At 50.6% G+C, this 25,666-nt stretch overlaps 9 protein-coding genes across 9 annotated transcripts; 6 read left to right on the top strand and 3 right to left on the bottom strand.

Moving 5' to 3' along the window:
* Positions 1-700: 700 nt before the first annotated feature.
* AUEXF2481DRAFT_100212 (glycoside hydrolase family 37 protein) lies at positions 701-3,837 on the bottom strand. The gene is made up of 4 exons (XM_013485775.1): positions 3,259-3,837; positions 3,124-3,196; positions 1,201-3,067; positions 701-1,148 (listed from the first exon to the last, which is right to left on the bottom strand). The coding sequence occupies exons 1-4, from the start codon at positions 3,571-3,573 to the stop codon at positions 1,028-1,030; spliced, it is 2,376 nt and encodes a 791-aa protein (XP_013341229.1). The 5' UTR covers positions 3,574-3,837; the 3' UTR covers positions 701-1,027.
* Positions 3,838-4,716: 879 nt separating this feature from the next.
* Positions 4,717-6,067, bottom strand: AUEXF2481DRAFT_47813 (uncharacterized protein; the record flags this gene model as incomplete). Its single annotated transcript, XM_013485732.1, has 3 exons — positions 4,717-5,141; positions 5,191-5,733; positions 5,788-6,067. The coding sequence occupies 3 exons, from the start codon at positions 6,065-6,067 to the stop codon at positions 4,717-4,719; spliced, it is 1,248 nt and encodes a 415-aa protein (XP_013341186.1).
* A 675-nt stretch (positions 6,068-6,742) lies between these two features.
* On the top strand, positions 6,743-7,828 carry AUEXF2481DRAFT_68374 (uncharacterized protein; the record flags this gene model as incomplete). The annotated part of the gene is made up of 2 exons (XM_013485755.1): positions 6,743-7,103; positions 7,161-7,828. The coding sequence occupies 2 exons, from the start codon at positions 6,743-6,745 to the stop codon at positions 7,826-7,828; spliced, it is 1,029 nt and encodes a 342-aa protein (XP_013341209.1).
* A 796-nt stretch (positions 7,829-8,624) lies between these two features.
* AUEXF2481DRAFT_42702 (uncharacterized protein) lies at positions 8,625-11,149 on the top strand. The gene is made up of 3 exons (XM_013485693.1): positions 8,625-9,239; positions 9,292-10,566; positions 10,627-11,149. Exons 1-3 carry the CDS (start codon positions 9,033-9,035, stop codon positions 10,807-10,809), a joined length of 1,665 nt encoding a protein of 554 aa, XP_013341147.1. The 5' UTR covers positions 8,625-9,032; the 3' UTR covers positions 10,810-11,149.
* Positions 11,150-13,668: 2,519 nt separating this feature from the next.
* Positions 13,669-15,347, top strand: AUEXF2481DRAFT_91019 (uncharacterized protein). Its single transcript, XM_013485769.1, has 2 exons — positions 13,669-14,128; positions 14,180-15,347. The coding sequence occupies exons 1-2, from the start codon at positions 13,753-13,755 to the stop codon at positions 15,091-15,093; spliced, it is 1,290 nt and encodes a 429-aa protein (XP_013341223.1). The 5' UTR covers positions 13,669-13,752; the 3' UTR covers positions 15,094-15,347.
* Positions 15,348-15,468: 121 nt separating this feature from the next.
* AUEXF2481DRAFT_410723 (uncharacterized protein) lies at positions 15,469-16,801 on the top strand. The gene is made up of 2 exons (XM_013485774.1): positions 15,469-15,666; positions 15,719-16,801. Exons 1-2 carry the CDS (start codon positions 15,505-15,507, stop codon positions 16,553-16,555), a joined length of 999 nt encoding a protein of 332 aa, XP_013341228.1. The 5' UTR covers positions 15,469-15,504; the 3' UTR covers positions 16,556-16,801.
* Positions 16,802-17,796: 995 nt separating this feature from the next.
* Positions 17,797-19,224, top strand: AUEXF2481DRAFT_31855 (uncharacterized protein; the record flags this gene model as incomplete). Its single annotated transcript, XM_013485663.1, has 1 exon — positions 17,797-19,224. One exon carries the CDS (start codon positions 17,797-17,799, stop codon positions 19,222-19,224), a length of 1,428 nt encoding a protein of 475 aa, XP_013341117.1.
* Positions 19,225-19,466: 242 nt separating this feature from the next.
* AUEXF2481DRAFT_47809 (uncharacterized protein) lies at positions 19,467-21,596 on the top strand (the record flags this gene model as incomplete). The annotated part of the gene is made up of 10 exons (XM_013485731.1): positions 19,467-19,733; positions 19,795-20,073; positions 20,123-20,204; positions 20,252-20,308; positions 20,362-20,453; positions 20,507-20,800; positions 20,865-20,912; positions 20,969-21,257; positions 21,312-21,368; positions 21,469-21,596. The coding sequence occupies 10 exons, from the start codon at positions 19,467-19,469 to the stop codon at positions 21,594-21,596; spliced, it is 1,593 nt and encodes a 530-aa protein (XP_013341185.1).
* Positions 21,597-24,786: 3,190 nt separating this feature from the next.
* Positions 24,787-25,299, bottom strand: AUEXF2481DRAFT_7353 (uncharacterized protein; the record flags this gene model as incomplete). The annotated part of the gene is made up of 2 exons (XM_013485626.1): positions 24,787-25,213; positions 25,262-25,299. 2 exons carry the CDS (start codon positions 25,297-25,299, stop codon positions 24,787-24,789), a joined length of 465 nt encoding a protein of 154 aa, XP_013341080.1.
* Between the last annotated feature and the right edge of the window lie 367 nt (positions 25,300-25,666).

Here is a 25,666-nt window from a genome sequence, read left to right as displayed (position 1 = left end):
TTCTGTTTCGCACCTTTTTTTTATAACTCTACCTTATGGACATAAGATACATAAGACCCTTGAACCTTCTAGAGCTGTCAAATCCCATCTATCTCTTGTCGATCCCCTTTACAAGCTGCAAGAAACAGAAGCATGTCACAGAAAACCGATTCACGGCAAGTTTCCGCACTTTCTCCCCCGGATAAGATGCTGCTCCGGCTATGACGGCACGACTTTTTCCTCATCTTATCTTATCTACAGATCCATCCAGCGGGTGGGAATCCAAGGGTCCAATATCAAAACCAGGGTGATCCCCGAAACCATCAATTATAAAAGTCGGCGACATGGATTATCAACTTTCCCACAACTGTCATTCGCATACTGACATGGCTGAACCCTTCCCATCATCTGTTAGAGTGATCAAGAAGATTATTAGGGCTACGGTGTCATGGGTTGTCGTGGAAAGTGACAATATGTGTCTTGACAATCTTTTTACGCGGAAAGCTCACTCCTTCCCAGACGTTTGAGACACCATTTCCGACATCCATACCACATTCTGCAAAACGTCATAACTGACATTACTGATGAAGCAAGACACAAGCCAGAAATACAGATTCTATTGACGACATTTCTGATACCAACACAAGACACGTCGCAAGACACTTGAAACTCGACGAAAGTACACACGATCAAGCTGACAAACACCACGAACAAGCGAAGAAAAGATTAGGTGTAATAAAAGTTCAATTCGAGGTAATGTCCTAGGTTTCAGGTATGGGCTTCTCTCCGTCAATGCCAACTACGTATGCCTGTTGCATTGACTGCCGAGTAACACCCTGATAAAACCTCTTGTAGGTGTCGCTTCCATATGTATAAGAATCCAAGAATACTTCAGGGTCTTGGGAACGATATGCACGCCTTCTTCTACTCTAATCCGTTCGCGACGCACTTCCTCTTCTTTCGTGCATATGACTACATCTCGTTCTTCATCAATCGTGGCTGGTCGGGCACTTCGTTATTGACGCTTTGTAGAACATCTTCAAGACGATCAAGGCAGCGTAGTAGCCTTTGCGTAAGTCTCCCAAGGAGTGAGAGCACCGACGGCACGTCGCATGTGGGCATCGAGTAGAGCCACACCGTAGACGTAACTGGCGTTAACCCATCCGAATCTGACAATTGTTAGCAATGGATTCCGACCTTCATCGATCATGTTAGACTCACCCTTCCTTGGCAACACCCTTGAAGTCACTACCCTGGTTGCCGTACTCTGCAGCAACCTTGTGAGGATGAGCAGGGTGGCAGACATCGTACTTTTCAACGACAACACCGTTGAAGTCAACAAAAGCCTTGGTGACCATGTACACCCAGCGGTAAGCCAGTCTCTTGGCCTCATCCTCGTAGCCGAATCTCACTAGACCAGTCCAGGCGAGGATCTGCTGAGGAGCCCATCCGAAGGGGTAGTCCCATTGACGGTTGGGACGGCTGAGACCGACCTTACCACGAGATCTTTCGGTTCCGGCAGCAAGACCACCGAGCTCTTCAAAGAGAGGAAGAGCCTTCTCGACCAGAAGAGCGGCTTGACGAGGAGTGCAAGCACCAGCCCACATGGCCCAGAAGGTTGTGGCAGACTCGTATCCAGTGTGCTCGTTCTTGACAATATTGTAGTCGAAGAACATGCCCTTCTCCTCATCCCACATGAGCTTGTCCATGGTCTGCTTGCGACGCTTGGCACGACGGTCCCAGGTAGCTGACGTCTCGACGTGACCAGGTGCCTGGTCTCCGACACAGAACTCAGCAGGAACAGCAAGGCTGTCACCAAAGTAGTTGCGGATGGTACGAGCAATATCAGTCTCGTACTTGTAGAGAAGCGAGTTGAGATCGACAGTTGCGAGGTGAGCGGCCGAACCCTCGAGACGGTAAGAAGTGTCGTGGCCAGACTCACGAACAGCGCGATCGTGAAGGAAGTATGTGTCGAGCTCGGGCTCGTAGACATGACCGTAGTTGTAAGCGTGAACAAACTCCTTGAAAGTCATGTTGTGCTTTTTGCAGTAAGGCTCGAGCACATGGACGAAGTGAGAGGCCTCAGTCTCCGGTGGGACACCCAGACCACCGGGACGGTAACATGAGAGACCAGTTTTGGGATCGTAACGAGGAGCGGCGGTCCAGACACTGTGGTATTCCTTGATAGCGGCAAGGATGGAGATCTTGAGGAACTCGCGTGCGTCAGGCTGATCCTTGATGCGGTCAAAGACGCGAAGAGCCATGTCAGTCAAGAAAGGAGGCTGAGTTCGGCAAAGGTAGTAAGATCTGTTTGCGTTGAGGATCTTGCCGTAGTGCTTGATTTCGAAGCAGAAGTGCTTAACCATGTTCTTTGCGAGATCCTCGCGGTCGTGGATGAGCAGACCAAGAGCAGTCATGTAACTGTCCCAACCGTAGAGCTCGTTGAAGCGTCCGCCAGGAACAATAAAGGGCAAACCCTTGAAGTCGGGCTCGCCTGCAGGTGTGTCGGCAACTCTTTCCATCTCCAGGGCGAGAAGACCGGGAGCTTCGTTCAAGTCACGAACGTACTCTTCGTTGTCGGGGTGCTGAGCCAGCCACACGACATCCAAGTTCATATCGGGATGTTCGCGAGCGATACGGCTGTAGTATTGGTGCTGCTCGGGGGCACCACGAGGGACGTAGATACGAGGGCGAGGGTTGTCGGTCCAGTCCTTTGCATCCTTGCCAACCTGAGCAATGTTTGAGCCATCGATACGGCGGGTCAGGTTGGGCCAGAAGAAGTCCTTGACAAGACGGCACAAGCGGTTGACAGGGTTCTCGCTGAGACGAGCCTCGTCCAAGACAATCTGCTTACGACCGTGCTCCTTGGCCAAGGTCAACTCCTGCAAAAGGTTGGAAAGCATGTATGTGCCGCGAATATCAAAAGTCTTGTAGCCTCCTGAACCAGCAGTACCCAGCTGAATGGTCTTGGGACCGACGTCCTCGACCGTGATCTGTTGATTGTTGTCCGAGTCTTCACGCGAGAGCAGAGCCTCGAGCGTGTCGACGACATTAATGAGGTAACGGCGGGGTTGGTCTCCGTGTTCGTCTGAGGAGTGCATCAGCTTTGGACCATGTCTAGTAATCCATGTCATCAGAACTTACCGTGACTCAAGCGGCGGTGAGCAGAATTCATCTCCATCTGCTGGACAATGTTTGCACGAGCGCCGGGATCAACCTGTGTCAAAATCATGTCAGCCTCAGTCGGTCTTCACAAGCATTCATGTGCACAAGACTCACAGCCGAGTAGGTACGGGCCTTGGCCACGTTTCTCTTGTTGTGCGAGGCGCCATAGTAGATGTGCGAAGCCGAGTAAGGGTCGAGATCTGTAGCTGCACCCGACGACTTGCGTGGATGGATGGGGAGTTGCGACGGAGCAGCACCGGTGCCAGCGCCAGCGTCAGCACCAGACTTCAGAGTCGGGCCCTTCAAGCTAGCCTGGGCCAGAGAGTCGGCATTGACGGCGGCGAGTGAGCCGACGCGCTGTCTAGTGTTGTTATCGCCATTGCCGGCGAATGCCTTCTTGTCGCCGCTGTGGGCTGGAGGTGAGCTCATTGGTTTAGGTTGTGAAGCGGTCGTGTGTGATGTTATCGTGATGTGATGAGTTGGGAGAAATATGCAGCTGTCGATGGGCAGATGCGGGACGAGATCGGGCTGTGTGCTTATCGCGGCTGTGAAAGCGACAGGTAAATTAGGTCAGCCGGCTCTGCTTGTTGTTCAAAAGAGGCGCTTGTGATATGAATTGAGATGCAAGAGGATGAGTAGAGGCAGTGATGAGGACGGAAAAAGGCGGTACCCACCAGTCCACGTAGATCTTCTCAGCTCAGCGCTTTCAAAGCAGGAAGCCTTGACGTGATGAGGTTTGAACTTTTCTGGGGAAGCTGCGAACCCGCCGACGTCACTCGACTGTCAAAAAGACCTGACGCTGATCAAAGCGGTGACTTCGAATCTGCCGAAACACTCGAGCTGAAGAGTCGCGAGAGCCTCGATGAACTCGAACTGTCGTCCTGAATCTTGTAATCGTATATGCAGGAGAGCCTGTGTAGAGAGCTTGGCCGAGAGTGTGGACTCGAGTACTCATGCAAATCTCTTTCTCTCCACACCGCTGCTCTGTCGCATGACACTGCTTTGTCGTTTGCTTTTCCTTCGGAGGGCTCCGCTGCGTTCGCCGTCATGAAAGTTCATTGCCCGGGTCCACCTCCAGCACATCTCCCTCGTCCATTCAAAGGCCCGCGGTGACTCGAATGGTGAGCATGGCTGGCAAACAACAATGACCAAATTTTGGAGGACTTTGCTTGGCCAGTCAAGCATTGCTGCAGCGTCCGAAAACGCAATCAGATGGACCAGAACTCAGGGGACTGTTTTACTCTCATGCAGTCAGGGTCGCGCAGGCTCTGTATATAAACCAGCTGCCTGCCCACGAGGCGCCTTGCTCACGAGGAAGTGTTGTTACATTTATATTGAGGCTTGGTTCATATGCTCTGTACCCCGCACCATGCTCATTCGTCCTATCCTGTAACCTTGTCTCGGATACTTGCTTGTGGTACAACCTACTCGCCCAGCCTAATCCGCATCTCGTGGCTAATCACATGTGGCAAGTGCATGTAAATCCGAGCATCTTTGTGCAATGCAAACATCATATCAGTATCCTGGTATCTATCTCAAGTCTTCAAAAGTCGTAAAAGGCGAAAATTATATCTACAGCTTGGCCTGGAGGACAGTCTTCATGCGCTTCTCAACAGCGTCGAGGTATGCGCCAGTGGTGACGTAGTCGCCCTTGCCCTTCTTTCCACATGCAAGAGCGAGATCCTTGGTCATGATGCCTTGCTCGTTGACAACGTGAACGCAAGCCTCCTCGAGCGATTCGGCAAACTTGGTAACCTCGGGTGTACCGTCGAGTTCACCACGCTTGGCAAGACCACGAGTCCAGGCGAAGATGGAAGCAATAGGGTTAGTAGAAGTGGCATTGCCCTTCTGGTGCTCGCGGAAGTGACGGGTGACAGTGCCGTGAGCGGCCTCGGACTCGAAGGTCTTGCCATCAGGGGTGATGAGGACTGAAGTCATCAAACCAAGACTGCCGAATCCTTGGGCGACAATGTCGGATTGGACGTCACCGTCGTAGTCTGTTTGCTGTCAGTGTCACGTTCAAGTAGTGGACTCGGACCAACTCACTCTTCAAGGCCATGATGTAACCACCCTCACTCTTGATCATCTGGGCGACCATGTCGTCGATCAAACGGTGCTCGTACCAGATGCCAGCCTTCTCGAACTCGGACTTGTACTCCTTTTGGTAGATCTCCTCGAAGATGTCCTTGAATCTACCGTCGTACTTCTTAAGAATGGTGTTTTTTGTGCTCATGTACAGGGGCAGCTTCTTGTCGATGGCGAGCTTGAAACTGGCGTGTGCAAAACCGGCGATACTTTCGGCAGTGTTGTATTGAGTCTGAGCAACACCTCCCTCGTGGTGCTTCTGGAAGTTGAAGACCTCGATTTCCTCGGGCTCGCCGCCCTTGGGGGTAAAGACCATCTTGAGGGTACCCTCACCCTTGATGACAAGGTCCTTGGCGCGGTACTGGTCACCGAAAGCGTGACGACCGATAATGATGGGCTTCTTCCAGCCGGGTACGAGACGGGGGATGCGAGGAATGACGATAGGCTCACGGAAGACTGTTCCGCCGAGAGCGTTTCTGATGGTGCCATTGGGAGACAACCACACTGGTCTTGTCAGATTGGGGGCATTCCTAGAAGCTCATCCACGGGACTACTCACTCTTCTTCAGGTTGAACTCCTTGACACGAGCCTCATCGGGAGTGATGGTGGCGCACTTGACACCAACAGAGTACTTCTTGATGGCCTCGGCAGCATCAATGGTGACCTGGTCGTTGGTCTCATCTCTGTATGGGAGACCCAGATCGTAGTACTTGAGGTCGATGTCGAGATAAGGGTGGATGAACTTGTCCTTGATGTCTTGCCAGATGATGCGCGTCATTTCATCACCATCAAGCTCGACGACAGGGTTCTTGACCTTGATCTTGTTGAATGCAGCCATCCTTCGTCTCTGTTCAATTGCAGCGAAAGCGGGTCTGGAAATGAATTGAGGTCGTACGGCAGCGTTGGCAGATTGTTGCAAAAGGCTACGGGCAGCAGCAGGACGGAAAGAGGCGCTCATGGTCGCTGATACGGAAAGGGAAGGAAAGCAAAAAAAGATACCTCGGGAAAAGGGAAGGTGCAGCAGCTTGTGAGAAGGAGGGACACTGGACTCCTCTCTTGTGTTCAAATAAATTCACCAGTCATCGCGCGACAACCCCGCAGAATTCTGGAAACAGGCCGATGCCGGCTGATAACAAGCAAATCTGTGTCATTGCCGTCACGTCTTTGAGCGACACGCTCGGTCAAATTGTAGAGACTACTGGCATGTGAAGTGTAGCCGTATACGTTACTTTCTTCCGCCGGCTGAATAGAGACGGGCCCTGCTATGGCCGGCTTGGTGAGGAGGGAACCGACAGCATGGGTGGAATTATATGACGGAGAGCAATTAGACACAGCTTCCATCTCTTGCCGGCGAACGCGAACGTGCGCCGAGGTGACGCGGGTGCTAAGTGCGCTAAGTCCGGTTTTATCCCCGACCAAGTCTACCGCGGCAGGAGCGACGAGAGCTTTTAGCAACAACACGATCGCTCTTTGCCTTGGTGTCGAAATCTGTTATCCAAGGAGTATAAAGAAGATGGCGACCCCCAATCCACTTGCCGATAACTCGTCGGACCCCACGCCTGTGTCATCCAAAAGCTACACAATTGCCGGCGTACATACAACAGTGTACGGAATCGACGAGCTTGCATCGTCAGCAAAGGAAGTCGCAGTATTATGGCTTCTTCACCCTCGTCTGCAAGTCCAGTCTATCATGGCTCCTATCGCAGCTGCCTCGATTCACGACTGGAATGGCCGATCAGCTTCGAGGTCAAAGGGCCTCATCGCCGTCTCTTTTGATCAGCGTAACCACGGCACGCGAGAGGTTAATGCTCTGGCAAATGAGAGCTGGAAGAAGGGCAACCCTACGCATGCTCAAGACATGTTCTCCATCTTCCGTTCGTTCCATGTTTCTCAAATCGGCCCATCTCGCAATGCTGACTCTACTGGAACAGACGGCACCGCGCAAGACACTTCGATGCTGATAGACTTCCTGTCCTCATACGTCTTCCCCGACTCCTCAAGAAGCATCACAAAGCACCTTGTCCTCGGCATCTCACTTGGTGGCCACTCAACCTGGCAATGCATCTTGCACGACCCTCGCATCACCACTGCAGTTGTCGTCATTGGCTGTCCAGACTACAAGTTCCTGATGGCGGACCGCGCAAAGAAGTCGAAACTCTCAACATGGACATCATCAGAGGGCAAGGTCTTCCTCGGCTCGACAGACTATCCCCAAGGCTTGTGCGATGCCACCGACAGATGGGACCCCAAGTCATTCCTTGTGGGAGACAAGCTTCAACCAACCGACGACCAGAAAAAGACTTTGCGACCCCTGATCAAGGAAAAGCTGGGAGGCAAGCACATTTTGTGTCTGTCCGGCGGAAAGGACAAGCTCGTACCATACACTTGCAGCGCCCCCTTCCTGGACTGGATGAAGAGCGGACTTGACAAGAAGGACGGCTGGTTCAGTGACCAGGGCATTGTGCTCGAGGACATTGTGGATGAGACTGCAGGCCATGAGTACAGTGCGAAGATGAAGGTCGAAGCCGTTAGGTTCATTTCTGAAAACCTCGCTGGCGAGGGCAGCTTGAAGGCTGGCACCAGAACCTCCAAGATTTGAGCTTGCTCTGGAGCATCCTCGTGTATATTCTGATACCCTTTGTACCTATCGTCTTCAGCCAAGAAGCAGTAAGACCTGCCTTAAATGCACAGATTTGACTTAATCGGTCATGTTCTAGGACTTGAAGCATGACATGATGGTCTCTCGACCTGGTAGCGCAAAGCCGCTTCGTTCATCTTCGACCATTTTTCCCACATCGCAGTCACACAACGCATGATTTGCATGTCAATTGAGCGTCAAACAGAAAGTCTAGATGATCACTTTGGAAGGTCCATGTCGCGACCGGCAACATCAAATCTTGCCCGAGTGTGCCCCGAGAAGAACTCGGGATGAGTCAATCATGTACACGAGAACATGACGCTTTCGGTACCTGACCTATTTGATGCTAGCAGGGGAGTCAGCCTCGGCCATGAACGTGCCAGGGTCTGAAGTCTCTGTAGAGAGCGGCAAGATTATGCAAGAGAACGGTCGGTTGTGTTTTTCACTTTTGCGACACACGAGCAAGTTGAATTGAACAAGCTAGAGTCGCAGAGCCTTTCAACTATAGACATGCTGTAGACAGAATCGGCTACTTTGCTTAACGTATAGCAGAGTATACTAAGCACGACTCTCGGAAACGCAGAGGCAGATATTTGTATTTCATGCAGAGCTCGATCGATCATCGCTCGGACAACGTTCGGCATCAAGTTCCCCAGAGTCACGATGACTTTCATGTGCTCTTCCCCAGAAGCTTGGCCCAGGCCATCATGCTTTCTCCAAAGCCTCGGATGAAGGGATTCAACGTCGAGTCACAACCGCTCGGCGTATCGTCATGGTCAAACTCGCAGAGAAGGAGCTCTCACCTCGGTCCAAGACCTGCCTTTTGCTACAAACGTTCGAGTCTACCATATCAGCCACTGATCCGATTGGTCCCGGCCATGTTTCTGATTGGCCTGTGACGCTATTTACTCTCATCAGTACCGGTAAGTCAATCTGAACTCTCGAGCTCTGTGTAGGACGGTATATATGAGGTCTTGTCTCCCCGCCTTTGTGCCTCAATCATCAGTCCTGTGTCCCATCTGTTCCTGGAATTTCTTTCGCTAAACGTATATCCTGAATCGATTGTAAACTCGCACCACACCAGTCTCCATTACACTACACTACCGCCAAGCTGGCCGAAAGACTCAAGAGCATCTTGGGTCACGTTAAGGACATTCTTCCCGACATGTCTTCTTCTCTTGATGCCGAGGAGCAGCAGTACCAGGATGAAGTTGCCGCTATCAAGCAATGGTGGTCTTCACCTCGCTGGAGATACACTAAACGCCCTTTCACCGCTGAGCAGATTGCGAACAAGCGCGGAAACTTGAACATCCAGCACCCTGGTAATGTTCTTTCAAAAAAGTTGTGGGACATTGTCGAGAAGAGATTTGCCGTAAGCCGAGCTGGCCATAGATTGCAAGCTTCAAACACTGACAATATCACAGGAAAAAGATGCTAGTTTCACCTATGGTTGTCTCGACCCTGTCATGGTTACCCAAATGGCCAAGTACCTCGACACCGTTTATGTGTCCGGCTGGCAAAGTTCTTCGACCGCCTCCTCGACCGACGAGCCCGGTCCCGATCTTGCCGATTACCCCTACACCACTGTCCCCGATAAGGTACAACATCTCTTCATGGCTCAGCTTTTCCATGACCGCAAGCAACGCCACGAGAGACTTTCCACTCCTGCTTCCGAGCGCAAGAAGCTCGCAAACACCGACTTCCTCCGTCCCATCGTTGCCGATGCCGACACGGGTCACGGCGGCCTCACAGCCGTCATGAAGCTTACAAAATTGTTCGTCGAGAAGGGCGCTGCTGGTATCCACATTGAGGATCAGGCTCCCGGAACGAAGAAGTGTGGTCACATGGCTGGCAAGGTCCTTGTACCTATTAGCGAGCACATCAACCGCCTCGTTGCCATTCGTGCACAAGCAGATATCATGGGTAGTGATCTCCTCGCCGTCGCTCGTACAGACTCCGAAGCCGCAACTTTGATCACATCTACCATCGACCCCCGCGACCACGCCTTCATCGTCGGCGCAACAAATCCCGCTCTCCAACCCCTCAGCGAGCTTATGGGTGCCGCTGAGGCAGCAGGAAAGTCTGGTGACGAGTTGCAAGCCATTGAAGACAAGTGGACCGAGCAAGCCCACCTCAAGCTCTTCTCCGAAGCTGTCGTCGACACCATCAACGCTGGCGTTCACGTCAACAAGGCCGAGCTTATCGCTCAATTCGCCGTGCAAGCCAAGGGCAAGAGCAATGCCGAGTCCCGCGCTATCGCAAAGGCTCTCACCGGTGTCGATGTTCACTTCGACTGGGAGTCCGCCCGCACACGCGAAGGCTACTACCGCTACCGCGGCGGCTGTCAAACCGCCATCAACCGCGCCATTGCCTACGCACCCTACTGCGACATGATATGGATGGAGTCCAAGCTCCCCGACTACAAGCAAGCCGAAGAGTTCGCCACCGGCGTCCACGCCGTCTGGCCCGAGCAAAAGCTCGCCTACAACCTTTCTCCCTCTTTCAACTGGCAGACTGCCATGTCCACTTCCGAGCAAGAGACTTATATCCAGAGATTGGCCAAGCTTGGTTACTGCTGGCAGTTTATCACTCTTGCTGGTTTGCATCAGACTGCTTTGATCTCGGACTCTTTCAGCAAGGATTATGCTGCTCGTGGTATGAGAGCTTATGGCGAGACTATTCAGAGCAAGGAGCAAGAGGTAAGCAATTCCCCTTATTCTTTACAGATTTGACGAGAATCATGCTAACATATATCATAGAATGGCGTTGAAGTCCTCAAGCATCAGAAATGGTCTGGAGCCAATTACGTCGATGAGTTGCTCAAGATGGTTTCGGGTGGTGTGTCGAGTACTGCTGCCATGGGCAAGGGTGTCACAGAAGATCAGTTCAAGGCTATTGACCGCCCTGGCGAGAGCGGCTACAAGGCTGAGGAGAACCACTAAGGATCATGCAAGAGGCGAAAGTGTTTAGTCGTTGCAACATCATTCTACTTTTCATCATCGACTGTCGTTGTTTGGTACTGACACTGCGTATCTCGCATGTAACCCTCGGTGACTCATACGCAAGCCTTTTGGTTTACGAGCAGCGACTAGCAGCATCTCTTCGACAATTATCCATAACCGAGTCTCTGTTTGGTGTCACGTATGGCCAAAATCGCTTTGAGAACCATATTCTATGTGGCAAGGACAGAGTCAACCGGGTCCGTGATCCCTCTGTCGCTTGCACAATCTCTAGCTACCCTTCTCCAGTTTCTTACCAAAGCATTTGGCCGCACGCGAACACTGCTTCTGAACTGTTGGAACCCGGATAAATCCCATGAACCTGATTACCCCGCTTGCCCAGGACTTACGACGTGGATGTAGAAAAATGTTGGAGCTTTCCCATTCGTTCTTCCATTGTGCTTTATGCAAAGTAAGATCCTTGACTGCTTGGGTGTGTTTGGTGGTGACGTCGTCGGGGCACGACGAGAGGTGCTCGACTTGCTCGTCCGCGAGCCCGAGTTGTGATCTCTTTGTCCTTGGCTTCCACTCGGTTCTGGTAAGCTACTCCATCACCGACACCAGCGACTAGATATATTGGCACTCATCCGCGGCAGAAGGCACGGTGGAAGTATCGTAGGCTTCACGCTGCCATCGCAATGCCATCAGCCATTCATCATCAAGTCACACAGAGCACATGTTTCGCGCTAGTCGTTCTTATGCAGTGCTCAAGGGATCATCCCGATGTCGGCCCATGACAATTCTCTATATAGGACAAGTCTTCTCTCTAAATATCATGGATGTGTCGATTATAGTACCAGATGACTTGCTAAGAGCGGGTACCCCTTTTGGTGTAGAAGCCAGCATCTGACACGATGGCTTTTGCTAGAATTAACATGCAGAATCATCGACCACGTAACCTACTTGGATTCACATCTACCATTATCCGCAAGACCAAAGAATTTTCACTTGGTGCTTGTGCTCAATCGATGGCAAGCTATCATCATGTTGACGTCCTTCCAGCAAAATTGCATCTGTGTAGCGATTTATAGATCAGACCCACCATCCCTTTCACATCACGTCAAAGCAACTTGTCAATCATGCAACTCAAGTCCATTTTAGCGACGCAAAGTTTAACTTCGCGGTGCAATCCGACTGTTCAAACACGCGTACCACGTCAGAAAGAACTTTCGCGTCACTCGTCCCTTCTGGAGCCTCGAAAAGCGACTATGAAGCCGTGGAGCTTCGAGATGTTGACGACTCAACCAAGTCATTGACAATGTCAACAGCGTCCTGGATCCTGCCATAACCAAATCTGGACCCGATCCAGCGACGGATCTCGCGAAAAGATCGATGAGCCTATGATCAAGCTCGATGGCATAAAGGGCGAGCAAAATATGGAATTAATGCATACCCAGTATCAGCACGGCTTTGGCAAAATTAGGAGCAGCTGCCAGATATGTTCTATTATATGAATTCGCTGCCGCCGAAGCCGGACTACCGAGAACAACTACAATCCTCTTGTCCCCTTCTTCAATGTGCTTAATGGTGGAGACCATTCCGGTAACTTTATGGCATCTCAGGAGTTCATGGTCGCGCCTGTCGGAACATGGTTAATGACTAAAGCTGTTCAACTCGCTGCCGAGACTTACGCCTCACTTAAATATGTCACCTTCGCTAAGTCGGAAAAATGTGCATCGGCATTGGACACGAAGGTGGCTTCGTTCCACCCATCTACCACCCAAATGGGGCTCTCGACCTGTTAACCGAGGGTATTGACTGAGCCGGTGATACGGGTTGCATCTCTATTGGCATCGACCTAGCGTCGCAGTCCTGATTCCGAGACGGCTGTTACGACATCGGCTACAAGACTGCAACCTCCGAACAATTGCAGCCACCTAAATTGGCGCAGCTGTATCGATCCTTAACGGAGTCGTATCCAATTACACTGCTACAAGACCATTTCGGCCAAGACGATTGGGGATCTTTTACCGAACTCAACAAGGACTGTTCTGTTAGGCTAGTTGGCAATGACCTATCTGCGACTCATATCGGGAGAATCAAGATTGCCAAGGAATACAGCGCGTGTAACAGTTTGCTACTCGAAATTAATCAGATTAGAACCATATTTAAGGCTATAGCAGCGTAGGTATCAAGCATCTCGTGTTAAACTGTCGACTGATATGATCAAGCCTGTACTAACGACTGGTCTGTCTTTGTTTCATATCGCTCTGGTTAACCTACTGATGCCTTCATCGCCGACTTGACCGTTGGTCTTCGAACTGGCCATCTGAAATCTGGCGCTCCGTGTCGTAGAGAGCGTGTCGCGAAATACAACAGGTGAATGAATATTGAGGATGAGCTTAGCGACAAGAAAGTGTCGTTCCAGTATGCTGGGGCAAATCTTCGTAAGGCGCGAATGATCTAGATGCAGCCTGCAGTGAATGTGATATGTAGTGATTGAACCATCCTCAATTTCGAGCGAACTGTATTGTTATCTTCTGCAAAAGCTTAACCCCACAATCTTCAACCCGCTTTACCTATCAAAGAATCATTAGCTATAACAACTTATCGAACTAGTATCGTTATAGAGCTATGCATACTACGACATGAATGTTCCACACGTCACCATCAGAAAGACAAATGATAACAGCATCTAGACACGTGGTATGTAGATGAACGACCAGTCATGATGTGAATGATAACACTTCCCCAGGTCGGAATTCGGAAACCCCGGATGAAACCAATTTGTTAATGCGATCGTCCACCCGGCTAGAACGGACGGGCGCTCAAGATCAATTTTCGCTTCCAATCCGTGTGCCCCGCAACCTTATCCTGCAGGCTTATAGAATCAGATAAATATCCAATCAGTTCGCATCCTGCTTCACTCATCTGAGCAATTACAATATGGATCCCTCGGCAACATTTGCAGAATGTCAAACTCCCGGAGCGAATACGCCTGGACAAAGCTGCCACGAAGCACAACACGCTGGAGAAGAACTAGCTCAAAGCACACATGCAAAGAATCAGAGAGGGTGGAGAAGAGTCGCACTCAATTTCACGCCGTCGTGGTTTTCGGTCAACATGGGCACGGGCATCGTCTCTATCCTACTTCACAATCTGCCATATAATGGCCGCTGGCTGTATTGGATATCGGTCGTCATCTTCTGTCTGAACATTCTTCTTTTCATCATTTTTACGACCATCAGTGTCGTGCGATACGTCTACTTCACTGGGCTCTTCAAAGCAATGCTTCGGCACCCTGTTCAATCTCTGTTTTTAGGTTGGGTCGAAACTTTTCTGCCACGTAGCATCGAACACTAATAAGCGACAGGTACGGTACCTATGGGTCTTGCAACCATTATCAATATGATTGTTTTTGTTTGCGTTCCAGTTTGGGGTCACTGGGTCACCATCCTGGCATGGTCGTTGTGGTGGTTTGACGCTGTTCTTTCGATCGCCATCTGCATGGGTCTTCCGTTCCTCATCATGTACGAGCACGGAGGTGAACTCAAGACGATGACGGCTGCGTGGCTACTGCCAGTCGTCTCTCCCATCGTCGCGGCCGCTACCGGGGGAGTTGTAGCAGAGGTGTTGACCAACAATCAGTACGCCCTCTGGACGATGGTGATATCTTATATCATCTGGGGGATGGGTTTCTTGCTTGCGATGATGGTTCTCGTCATCTACCTACAGCGTTTAACTATGCACAGTCTTCCGCCGCGAGAGGTGATCGTATCGGTCTTTCTACCTCTTGGACCCATCGGCCAAGGAAGTTTCGCGCTCATGCAGCTTGGAAAGGTTGCGAACAAGATCCTGCCCGCGACTGGGTCATTGATACCCCAGTCCGGACCAATCTTTTACACGCTCGGATTTGCTATCGCTCTCGTGCTTTGGGGATTTGGCTTACTGTGGCTGTTCTTTGCGGTGGCGAGTATCTCACGATCTCGCTTTCCGTTCAACATGGGCTGGTGGGGATTTACCTTCCCTCTGGGTGTCTACACGGTCGCGACGGCGACGCTGGCGAAAGAGTTGCCCAGCCTCGTGTTTCGCGTGCTGGCGACCATCCTCTCCATCTTCGTCACTCTGCTGTGGATTCTTGTGAGCTTCAATACGATCAAAGGAGCGTTTACTGGGAAGCTGTTGTTCGCGCCGTGCGCTGCTAAGTTTGAGGTGGAATATACACAACGAAGGGTTGAAAGAGCTCAAAAGTCGCTAGAGAGGAAATTATCCAAGGATGAAGCGTAGCATGCAGATAATTGATTGATGTAGCATAGTATTCGTTAAAAAGCGATCATGTTGAAATGGTTGATTACACAATTTATCTCACAGGCTCTATAGTCGCATCGCGACGCGTGGGCCTCATATGAATGTGCTGCGCTATTGACAGTTAAGAAACTGTGTATATCTGATACTCATAAGAGCGACTTGCTTCTCTGCTGAAGGCGGTAGTAAACGGCAAAGTAAAAGCCCCGTGTTTGATGCTACCACTTCCCAACGAGTAGTCTGGACAAGTCTAGAAGATGGAAGCGCTGTGGTTGGTCGCAGACTGAAATGCTGGGATGCGGGGGAGTGCAGCTGCTGCTGACTCAGCTCGAGTGAAACTACCACGTCAACACTTCCTGCCGCTGGTCTAGTCTTTCGATATGCACTGAGAGCATGTTCCTCATTGTTCCAAAATTACGCCAACAGAAGCCAGCGCCGCAAGTTACAGACCCGGGTCAAGAGCTTGCGCATACGACCGACTCGACACCAAAACATCTTCGCGGTCCTGCTCGTGTCCAGAGTGCATGTGACGAATGTCGCGCGCGAAAGATAAAGGTAGCGCACCACGTGTCCGGCGCCCCAGCTTCTTTTACTCATGACTGTTTAGTGTAATGGTCAGAACCCATGTGGTCGCTGCCGGGCGCGAAATATAGTATGCGTGTTCAATTTCGCAGAAGCGAAGAAGCGCTTGAAAGGGCCCTTGACGGCGGCGCAGGCGTCTACACTGGAAGCGCAGCAAACACGTCTAGTCGATGCCATCAAAAGCATGTCTGCCAAGATAAAAGACCTTGAAGCATCCCTGTCTACCAAGCGAGACAATGGTACAGACGATGACGATGCCAGAGGACCCGAGACACAGCAATTGCCTGTCACACAGGATGAAAACTTCGACCTGAATGCCGTCCTCGACAAGTACGCACCTCCTTGGAGTGACAACAATCTTTTGCCTTCAGCAAGAGAGTCAGGTCAAATTGTGTTCAGCAACAAGCGACGGCGTACCGATCAGTCAACTGTCTCTCACAGGCAAAGCATGATATCTCATCTCCCCAACTCGACCGGATTGCCGTTAGTCAACAACTATACATCTGATCTTGGTCCGACATTTTCGGACCGCAGCTCTGGACTATCAGCGAACGAGCTGGGAACTACCCTTGGAACTAGTGTTCCCTACGATCAGATGATTGTGTCTCAGTCTAACGACTCTCTTGTGCCATTCCAACTCTCTGCAGGGTTCACGAGAGAAACATCAGACTCGCTACAGATTACCGTCGAGGATACGAACGATTTTCCAGAATTGATGATGGATTCGATCGAGCCGGGGGCCGGCACGATGCTGCCGCCGTCGATCGAAGAGCTTTACCTCCAGTGCCAGAACATGGACGCGCTCATGGAATCGATTGACTGGGACACGAGTCGAGCACTATCTGCACGCCTTCTCCGTTAACCGCGAGAGCCGCCCATGCCTGTGGCGTGCCGGGAAATCGGCCAACGATCAAGCGTATCTCTTTTGACATATATCTTCCGGTAAAGACATGCACCTCGGCATAATAAGTCCAGTGTCATGGCAGTAGGCGATCTCGAGTTTCTCGTCCCTATAGAGAATGTGTGCCGGTTAAGGCGAAGTCTGAGAGACCTGGACGAATCAGACTCATTAGCGTTTCCGCACTTTCCGTCAGCGCCGATCCGGTCATCATTTTGCATCTGTCCTATCTATTACCAAACTGCTGAATCTCATCATTTCGCCTCCAAGCTGCGTACGAGATTGTTATAAGACCGCATTGGCGCTCTGTCTATCGTAAACACCATCCTGTATGATATTTCGCCGACAAAATCACTAGTGCGTTTAGTTCTACGCCCACTGCGCCCATCACTATGCCTTGTGGACTCTCATCTTTCTTCAAAGGCATCACGAGGAAAGTCAGCAGTAGTGTCAAAGTCAGCGTGCGTCTCCGCTTTCTTGATTGGTGTTTACTGAAAGTAACAAGCATGACTCGTCGATCGCCAAACCAGACTCGCAGGCTGGTCTTACCGAAGTGTCTGCTCCCCCCCCAGTTCAGAACCAAGACAAGGCGTCTCTTTACAGACGACGATTCCTCGAGGACAGAGGCAAAGAGTAACTGTCTCCTCAGAAATCATGTGCGCGCGGATTTTGCGCATCATTCAGCTCGCGGTCTGTGGTGAAGCGGGCAACGTGGAGGATGATCCTGTCCACAGGTCAAGAAGTCTGGTTTATAGCAAAGACATACTCTCGAAACCATGGAACTCCAGGGGGCCTCCCGACAAGCGAAGCGCATCAAGACTCGAAGATGAAAGCATAAATTGTCTTTCTCAATTGCCGACGTAATAATTCTCTCCTCCCCTCATTATCGCGTGGGATGCAGATCTAGCTTGAGAAGCTGTTCCACAAGGAACAGTGCCTTGTCAATCCTGCGGGCGTGCATTGGTTTGGCCCGGATGACGTAGAGCGAATAAACATGTCAAGAGTAGTTTCGGCTTCGACGGAGGCACTTGCAGCAAGCCGTTTTTGGCTTCGGCTCACGCGGCCGCCACGATCTTCTCGGCTGACATCGGTAAATCAGGAGTCGCCATACTTCAATTAGATATTGCTCAAGGATGGTTGAATTCCAAGTTTTGCGCTACTCTTGATTTGCTCTTTGACAATCAACACAAACCAGCGAAGACAAAATGTATCCGAACCTTGATGAGAATTCTGCACCAGAGGCTGTACAAAGAACCGAAGAGCCCAACGACACTACAGGCGAGGCTTTGGCTAGCGAAACAATCCATGAACGAGACGCCGGTTACGAGAATTTGGACGAGCTCGCCGGCCCAGCCCCCGAACAAAATCCAGAAGAGGGTTCAAATTACAGACACAGCAATCTGGAGGATGAGCGCGAGGGAGAAGACGAAGAAAAACTCCATGGTCGACCTCCAGGGACGGACACACGTTGGGAGCATAGTGCCGCTCGGAGTTCAGCTGGAGATCCGGATCGATTTATCAAGTTCAAAGTCTGGTCGCATCTGGTCCTGTGTTCGATACTTGGTACACTTGCCAGGCTGGGATTACAAGCACTTACACGATATCCAGGGGCGCCAATACCGAACACGGAGCTGTGGGCCAACATTGGGGGCAGCTTCGTGATGGGATTCATTCGAGAGGATAGACTATTATTCAGGAAACACTGGGCGAACGCAAAGATACCGCGCGAGTCGACTCGCACGTCGAAAGAGGAGGGGTCGTCCGAGCCAGACATAAAAGCCATCAGTGAATCATTCTTGGCAGCGAAGGCAACGATCCCTGCGTATATAGGCGTGACGGTCGGGTTTTGTGGATCCTTCACATCTTTCTCTTCATTCATTCGAGATGTATTTCTCGCTTTGTCCAATGACCTCAACACCGCGTCGATCTCGTCAATGATCGTGACATCAACTCCCGAAGCACGCTCAGGTGGATACAGCGTCATGGCTGTACTCGGCGTGCTGATAGTGGAAATCACAACCTGTCTTGGCGCGCTCTCCTTTGGAGCGCATATGGCCACATTTCTGCATCCGTTCGCCGACTCTGTATCGAGCATCAATATGGAGAAATATCTAGACGTTCTTGCCTCCATCCTTGGCTGGGGCGTCTGGATTGGAGCAATCATCATGGCAATTCTCCCACCTGATCGATTCGGTAGCACGAAAGAGACTTGGAGAAGTCAAGTCTTGTTCGCTCTGGTGTTTGCACCCGTGGGCTGCTTCGTTCGATTCTGGCTATCCTTACAGCTTAATGGGAAGAGCAAGAGTTTTCCACTTGGTACATTCATAGCAAATACCATGGGGACCCTTGTCTTAGGTATGTGCTACGCGCTTCAGCATGTAACGCTGCCTGGCAGTAGTAGAAGTGTAGGTGGAGGTCTGATTGGATGTGCGGTCTTGCAAGGAATCCAGGATGGATTTTGTGGCTGCTTGACTACTGTAAGCACTTGGGCATTGGAACTGAAGGGTTTGCGCACGAGCCATGCCTATCGTTATGGTATTGTGAGTGTCGGCGTGTCATTCTGTCTTCTAGTAGTAATCATGGGTACAGTGAGGTGGTCTGTAGGCTTTTCTGCACCTGCATGCAAGATTTGATGATGGTTTTTGTATATAAGATAAACACAATAGTCAATCTAGTAGTGACCCAGAGAGGATGTGACGTGAGAACAGTATTCTTTATTAGCATTTCCGCAGGCGCATCTCCAATCTCAGGCTTGGCGGAAGCTCAAGAAGAGAGCTCGGGAACCGGAAGTCCGAGCTCTCAAGGTTCTTCTGAATGAGTCTTTAGAACTCTCGAGCTGAGAAGTTGTCGGAAATAGCACCAGCAAGATATCTCAATGTCTTGGATCGAGATTTCGCGTCGCAAGCAAGAAGCACTGCGAAACTCGATACCACCAGAATGGCGACTGCCCGCGTCCAGAATCGCCGACGCCGCTACGTGTCTTGACGTGTCGGGCCTTGTCTCGGCCGAACTCAGTTACAACGAGAGACTGATCACACAGAGCGATGTGGCGGATATTCTGACCTCGATTGCGACAGGCGAAATGACCTCTTTCGAAGTCATGTCTGCCCATTGTCACCGTGCAGCAGTAGCTCATCAGCTGGTGAGAATGACCTGTCTGGATATTCTTTGAGCCAGCACTCCACTGACGCAGGGGCTGCTAGGTAAATTGTTTGAGCGAGACCAACTTCGTAAGCGCTTGTGAGCATGCGCGAAACCTGGATGCTTATTGGCGACTCAATGGTTGTGTAATGGGACCGTTACATGGACTACCCATAAGTGTTATGGATCGATACGATATCGGAGGTCTCGAGAGCGCATGCGGTTTCGTCAGTTGGCTCGGATCTTTCAAGAAGGTTGAGGATGAGGGCACTGTGGTGCAAAAGCTGCGTCATCTTGGTGCTGTAGTGTTCTGCAAGACCAACGTACCCATGAGCATGATGGTAGTGTGAATGATTGTCACCCATTACAATGTTAGCTAATGATCCAAAGCTCGGTGAGACCACGAATAACATCGTCGGCTCGACGGTCAATCCTTACAACAGCAATTTTTCTGCTGGAGGGGCGTGTGGTGGTAAGTCCGTCAGTGCTAACGAAAGGCAACTCTGATGAGATCAACAGGTGAAGGCGCTTTAATCGCACTCAGAGGCTCGCCATTAGGCCTGGCCACCGACATGGGCAAGACAAATCAATCGCTTCCCGCTCTATCTTTGATTGCTGATCGCGACCAGCTGGATCGACTCGCATCCCTGCTGCGTTTTGTGGGCTGTATGGGATGAAACTCTCCGAGGGAAGACTGCCATCAGATGGTATCGAAAGTGTAGTACGTATCAGAATGCCAATTCAGTGGGTGGGTATACATTGATGGACGAACAGCTACCAGGATTACCTGTCGGCTCCGGCTCGATCGGTCTGATCTCTCGAGACCCTCAGTCCATTCAACATGTCATCAAGCTGCTCCTAGATTCTGCTCCGTGGTCATCAAATTGTGATGTTCTCGAGATGCCCTGGCGGCAGGAAAAACTTGACGCCGTCCATCAGCGCGCGACACCTATGAGTGGTAGGCTTGTATTCGCAATGATGAAGGATGACGGTCATTTGATCCCCGATCTTCCGACCAAGCAGGCTCTTACGACCACGGAACAAGCTTTGAAGCTTTGCGGTCACGAGGTGAGTCAATGCCCTTCTCCTGTCTTCATGTGGCATACGGAAGGATTTTCCTGACCGTGCACAGATCGTTGAGTGGAAGCCGCCATCACACAAGATTGCCACTGAGATTCTAGTAAGCCTGATTCACTTAAGTCGCAACGAACATACGATGATCTGATATCCATTCAGTTTCAACTATTCGGTTCAACCTCCGCCAAGTGTATTCGCGACGCAATCGATGCTAGCGGAGAACCACCAGTCGATCAACTCAAGGAATGGTATCATCAAACAGACTCGGGCTCATTGCCAACTGAGGATTTCTGGAAACTTTGTGAAGAGCTTCAAGGATACAAGCGTTCTTACATGAAGTATTGGTTAGCCATGGGTGCTAAGACCGCCTCTGGTCGAGCAGTAGATGGAGTGATAATGCCTGTGTCGCCACATGCTACTACCCAAGAAGGAACAGATCGATACTTCGGTGAGAGTTGAGAAAGTCGTCACTTTCCGTCACTATGCTTACCGACCGAAATAGGATACACGGCGGTAGCCAATGCGCTGGACCATACATCTTGCACTTTCCCAGTGACAGGTCGGGGATCTGTGCTTGACATTGAGCCGAATAAATGTCAGTCATGTTCGTCGCGCTCCACGCAAGTTCAAAACTGACAGAGTGATACTAGTCTCTGGAGATCATAGTCAAGGACTTCCCGTAGGACTTCAGGTCATGTGCGGGCGACTACAAGAAGAGAAAGTTCTTGCTCTAGTCCAAGCCATCAAACAATCTCTAGTACAGGCCTACAATCACCGTGGTGATTAGGCGAATAGAGTCTTGTCTCGGGATGACCTACACCTAGCGTTCACCATCTCGTTCTTGTGGCTTCGGCTGGAATTGTGTTATTAAATCACGGCACCGAAGATGCACCAACAAGTTCACGACAGGGATGTGTGGAGTTGCATTCAGCGTATCCATGATATCCAGCTTGAAACTCCTTTCAAGTTGGGATAGATAGTCAACTCTATGGACTTGAGACACCAGAACTCTTAGTATCCATATACATCTCCATAGAGTTTTGTTTAAAGTCTCGCATAAAAGCGCACAACTCTGAACACTTCTCTGTGAATCGACACACGGACCGACTCCTGTAGCCGGTATGACCCTGGCTTCCTGGCATCTCAATAGAGTTGCCAAAGACTCTGGTATCTCCGTTGAACTAGGTTATATCCAGATAAGGGTCAGAATGAGGGTCAACACTGTGGAGTCAATTCGGCCCCACAACTATGACACCGTAGGCCGAGGCCTTGTTTGCTGATCATGAGCGATCTTCCAGGTAGAGAGATGCTGGAGGCGCTGAGATCGATGTGCTAGCGAATGACGCTTGTGATGGTTGCAGTCTTGCTCTCATTTTCGGCTTATTTACACGGACGCTGTTCTTGGGCGACCACCGTTGTCTAGCTCGAGTCTAAGAGAGGCGGAGCTGCCTATATCGTCTTTCGGGTCAATGGCCCGTTTAAGGACTCTGGACAAGCGTTGATGAGCTTTGAGCATATATCTGTCGAGGGAACGTCGCTGTCTAGATATCTGCGGGACCTTCTAGCACTATTCTTGCATGATCTTGGGACGGCTGCGATCGGAGACTGCTTTATAAAAGGCTAAGTAAGTCCTGGATCTCTCTAGAGATGCTAGAAACGTTCTAGGATATTCCTGTCAAGGATACTTAGGTGGTGCTTACCAGATCGAGACCGGGAAGAGGGCATGATGCATGCTGACCAAAGAGCAGGGAAGCCCAAATTGGTCTGCTGGACTATGGGGCGCTTCCTGAAGTTGAGTAGCAGAGGTCGATGGCCAGTGGTGTGCTGTGTGGTACGTGGGACGAATATTCTCTGAGAGTCCTACGCCCGCGATGCCTCGATTCTATGCAAAGTATGCACAAACTCCTCCAAATTAGCCAAGCGGAAACCCCCTTCAAAAGTAGCCCTCAAGCTGTAGCCGTTACATTCATGGCCTTCTTCGACAGATATACCAACGACTTATGGCGAGCAAAGTGGCTCAATGGTCGCCATTTCAGTAGTGGATGGAAAAAATATTCGTGGTCAGACTGATTACGTTGCGAAAAGGTCCTCAGGATTCGAAAGCATCATGATTTTTCCGGAGCGTCAAAAGGCGGAAGACCAATACCTCTCTATATAAAATTGATTCTACCCAATGACCGTGCCGTGCCATCGGAACCTTAAGCGACGCCGCCAAAGCTCCAAGTCGAGAGCTGGGGTCTTTGTCATGTTGACGGGCAAGCACCTCCTTGGTAGCTTGCTCATTCGTGGTCAGGTGCTTCTTATGTTTGTCTCTTAGGTCGGGGTACCTCGAGTGATGAGAGATACAGCCATGAACTGGCCTTGATGTTGTCCAGGTTGCCTAGATTCACAATGGACTGCAGGCGGGAGAACTCCCAGAACAGTCTTCGCATCCGTGCGAGGATGAGTGTTGGTGGTGTGGTGATATGTTTCTCCCAGTTTCAAACAAGCTATCTTGGTCTTTGCAGACATACGAAAAGTCCAGTCACTACATGTTTATTAGAAGAGCGATTAGCTCTCTGTCGACTTGCGCAAATGGCCATAGTACTGCTTGTGTTTCCCATATAATTATTGCCAGAGTCTAATCTTCAGACGTCGATTCGTACACTGTACGGGCAGGATGATATGCCCGCGGCAACCGCATCGAATCAACGACGAGATATGGGTGATGGCGGATCATTTTGAACTTTTCTGACCACAGGAGGACTGGCGTAGGGTTTCAGCTGGCGCGCAGAACGGCTGGACGAGGTCGAGCTACTGCTTTAAAGTCTCGTTCTTCCGTTCGAAGCTGGAGACGTCTGGTTGACGTGAAGGGTCCTGGCTTTCGCTATGAAAACCTTGTAAGACTAGAAAGACTGTTAGCGACAAAGGACAGAGAGGTCATTGTAGCTTTGTATAACTTGTCGTTCTGACAACTATTGATCCTGAGGATCCATAGAGAGGAGAGCCACGATGAATGATCCCAGCGCTACGGACCTGTGTATCTACTCTATCACCATCACAAGGAAGTCGATCATGATCATGGCGGGAATTGACCCCTCAAAGAAAGCACAAAACTAGTTCGTGTCGTGCTCGGTCGTTATGTCAAGGAGTCAAGACGAAGATAAAAGCCTGAATTACTAGAGCGAAATGGACGAGAAACGCCCAAGGACTCACGACTTTCATCCTGGCGAAATATGCGCGTTAGCTCTTTGATCAATGCTCCGGATCTTAAAGTCGTAACAGCAAGACTTCGGCCCAAGAGACTGCATGCCTGATGATGATTGTTGCTTGGAACTAGGTGGCATACAAGCTCCAATTCTCGTAGACTACTCTATAGAGATCTGATAGTGCGAAGGGCGAAGTGACTTCCTGGTTGGATGGATTGTAAAACGGTACGATTACTACTTTCGACTCGTTCGACCTGCGAGTTGGTGACACTTCTGGGTCAAGACAGTAATGTGCGGAAAGCTTCTCTGAGAAACGTGCGGTCAGTGTAACCAGACCGACATGTTCGCGACGAGACATAATGGTACATCAATGATTTGTCAGAGAAGAGTCTGTCGGTAGGTGCTACATGAACTGAATGACTCCAAAAGCTGTCGTTCTTCCTTCAAGACCGGGTCGATCGTCTTTTTCCATCGTTCTCACCATTTCGAGTCAGAAAAGAAAAGCATTGTATTTTGGAAGTCTTCTTTCCGAGCGCACATGTCTCCTGTTCTCTGCTCTTTGTCTCCCTCGCTTCGGGTAGAACAAAGAATCATCTTCCACTAAGCCCTTGGATTTCGGTTCGCCTGCGGGAGAGAGTAAGGTCGTTCCTTGAGTTCGTGTCCCGGCGTAATATGAATCTTGTTGTTGGCCTGTTCGTCATCGCTATTGCAATTTTGCTTCATCGGTTCTCGAAGGGATCGTCTATGTCTGTTGAGAGGTGAATTCTGGCGCGGGCAGGGCCCAAAGGTTCACCTGGTACCACCTTCAGAACCAGTCTTGGGGGTTCTGATGCGAGTCAAACCTCTGCGATGAGGTGGAACGAATTCAGGAGTGTGGCTGGTTCGGGTACCTGTCTCGAGTGCCTTGACCGGAGCATAATATCTCCGATGAGGGGGAAGAAAAGCTGGAGTTTTGCTGATAGTGATTGGTGATGGATGGCTCTCACAAGGAGAGATGGCTGAGAGACTGAGATTGATGCGCTGAGGATCGACGCTTTCGATGGTCGAACACTTGCTCTTATCGTCGCTTGAGCCGGCTGGACAGCTTTGTTGAACGCTTTCATTGTTGCTGGATCCGCCCCATGAAGTTGCGGAGGTGTCGCTACCATCTTGAGTCTTGGTGACCTGGGGGTCGATCACGACTGCTGCGGTTGCAGTGCCGGTGATTCTGTTCTTGCTTTAAGTGTTCGTGTGGTAATCAGTGCTCTGTCCCAAAGAGCCTCACCGTGCTGCACCGGCTTCTCTGTCCAGGATCATGGGCATCGAGTCGCTCTTCGTGCTTACCCCAGTGTATATCCTGTTCTGAAATGGGGAGACTGTAACTTTGCAGAGAAACACTACACTAATTACAGCTTCTCCTTTTCCCACGGCGAGAGTCTGAACTCTGGCTCGAGGATGATCAACGTCACATCGTTCTTCTTGCTTATCCTCTGTGTAATCATCCCTCGGTATGTAATGAGGCCACACGGTGTACCCATCACCCTTAGTCTGCACAAAGGTAAGTTTCGCACCCCCCCACCCCCCTTTAGGTCTCATTGCGAGACACTGACTTTCAGGTCAAGGACCATTGACTTGAAATCGCTCTCTGCACGCGTGGGGTGGTTTTGCGGTGCCACGTTCCTTACCACCC

Source organism: Aureobasidium subglaciale (genome assembly GCF_000721755.1).
Source record: "Aureobasidium subglaciale EXF-2481 unplaced genomic scaffold scaffold_20, whole genome shotgun sequence".
Classification (NCBI taxonomy): domain Eukaryota; kingdom Fungi; phylum Ascomycota; class Dothideomycetes; order Dothideales; family Saccotheciaceae; genus Aureobasidium; species Aureobasidium subglaciale.
This window is presented reverse-complemented; position numbering and strand designations above follow the sequence as displayed.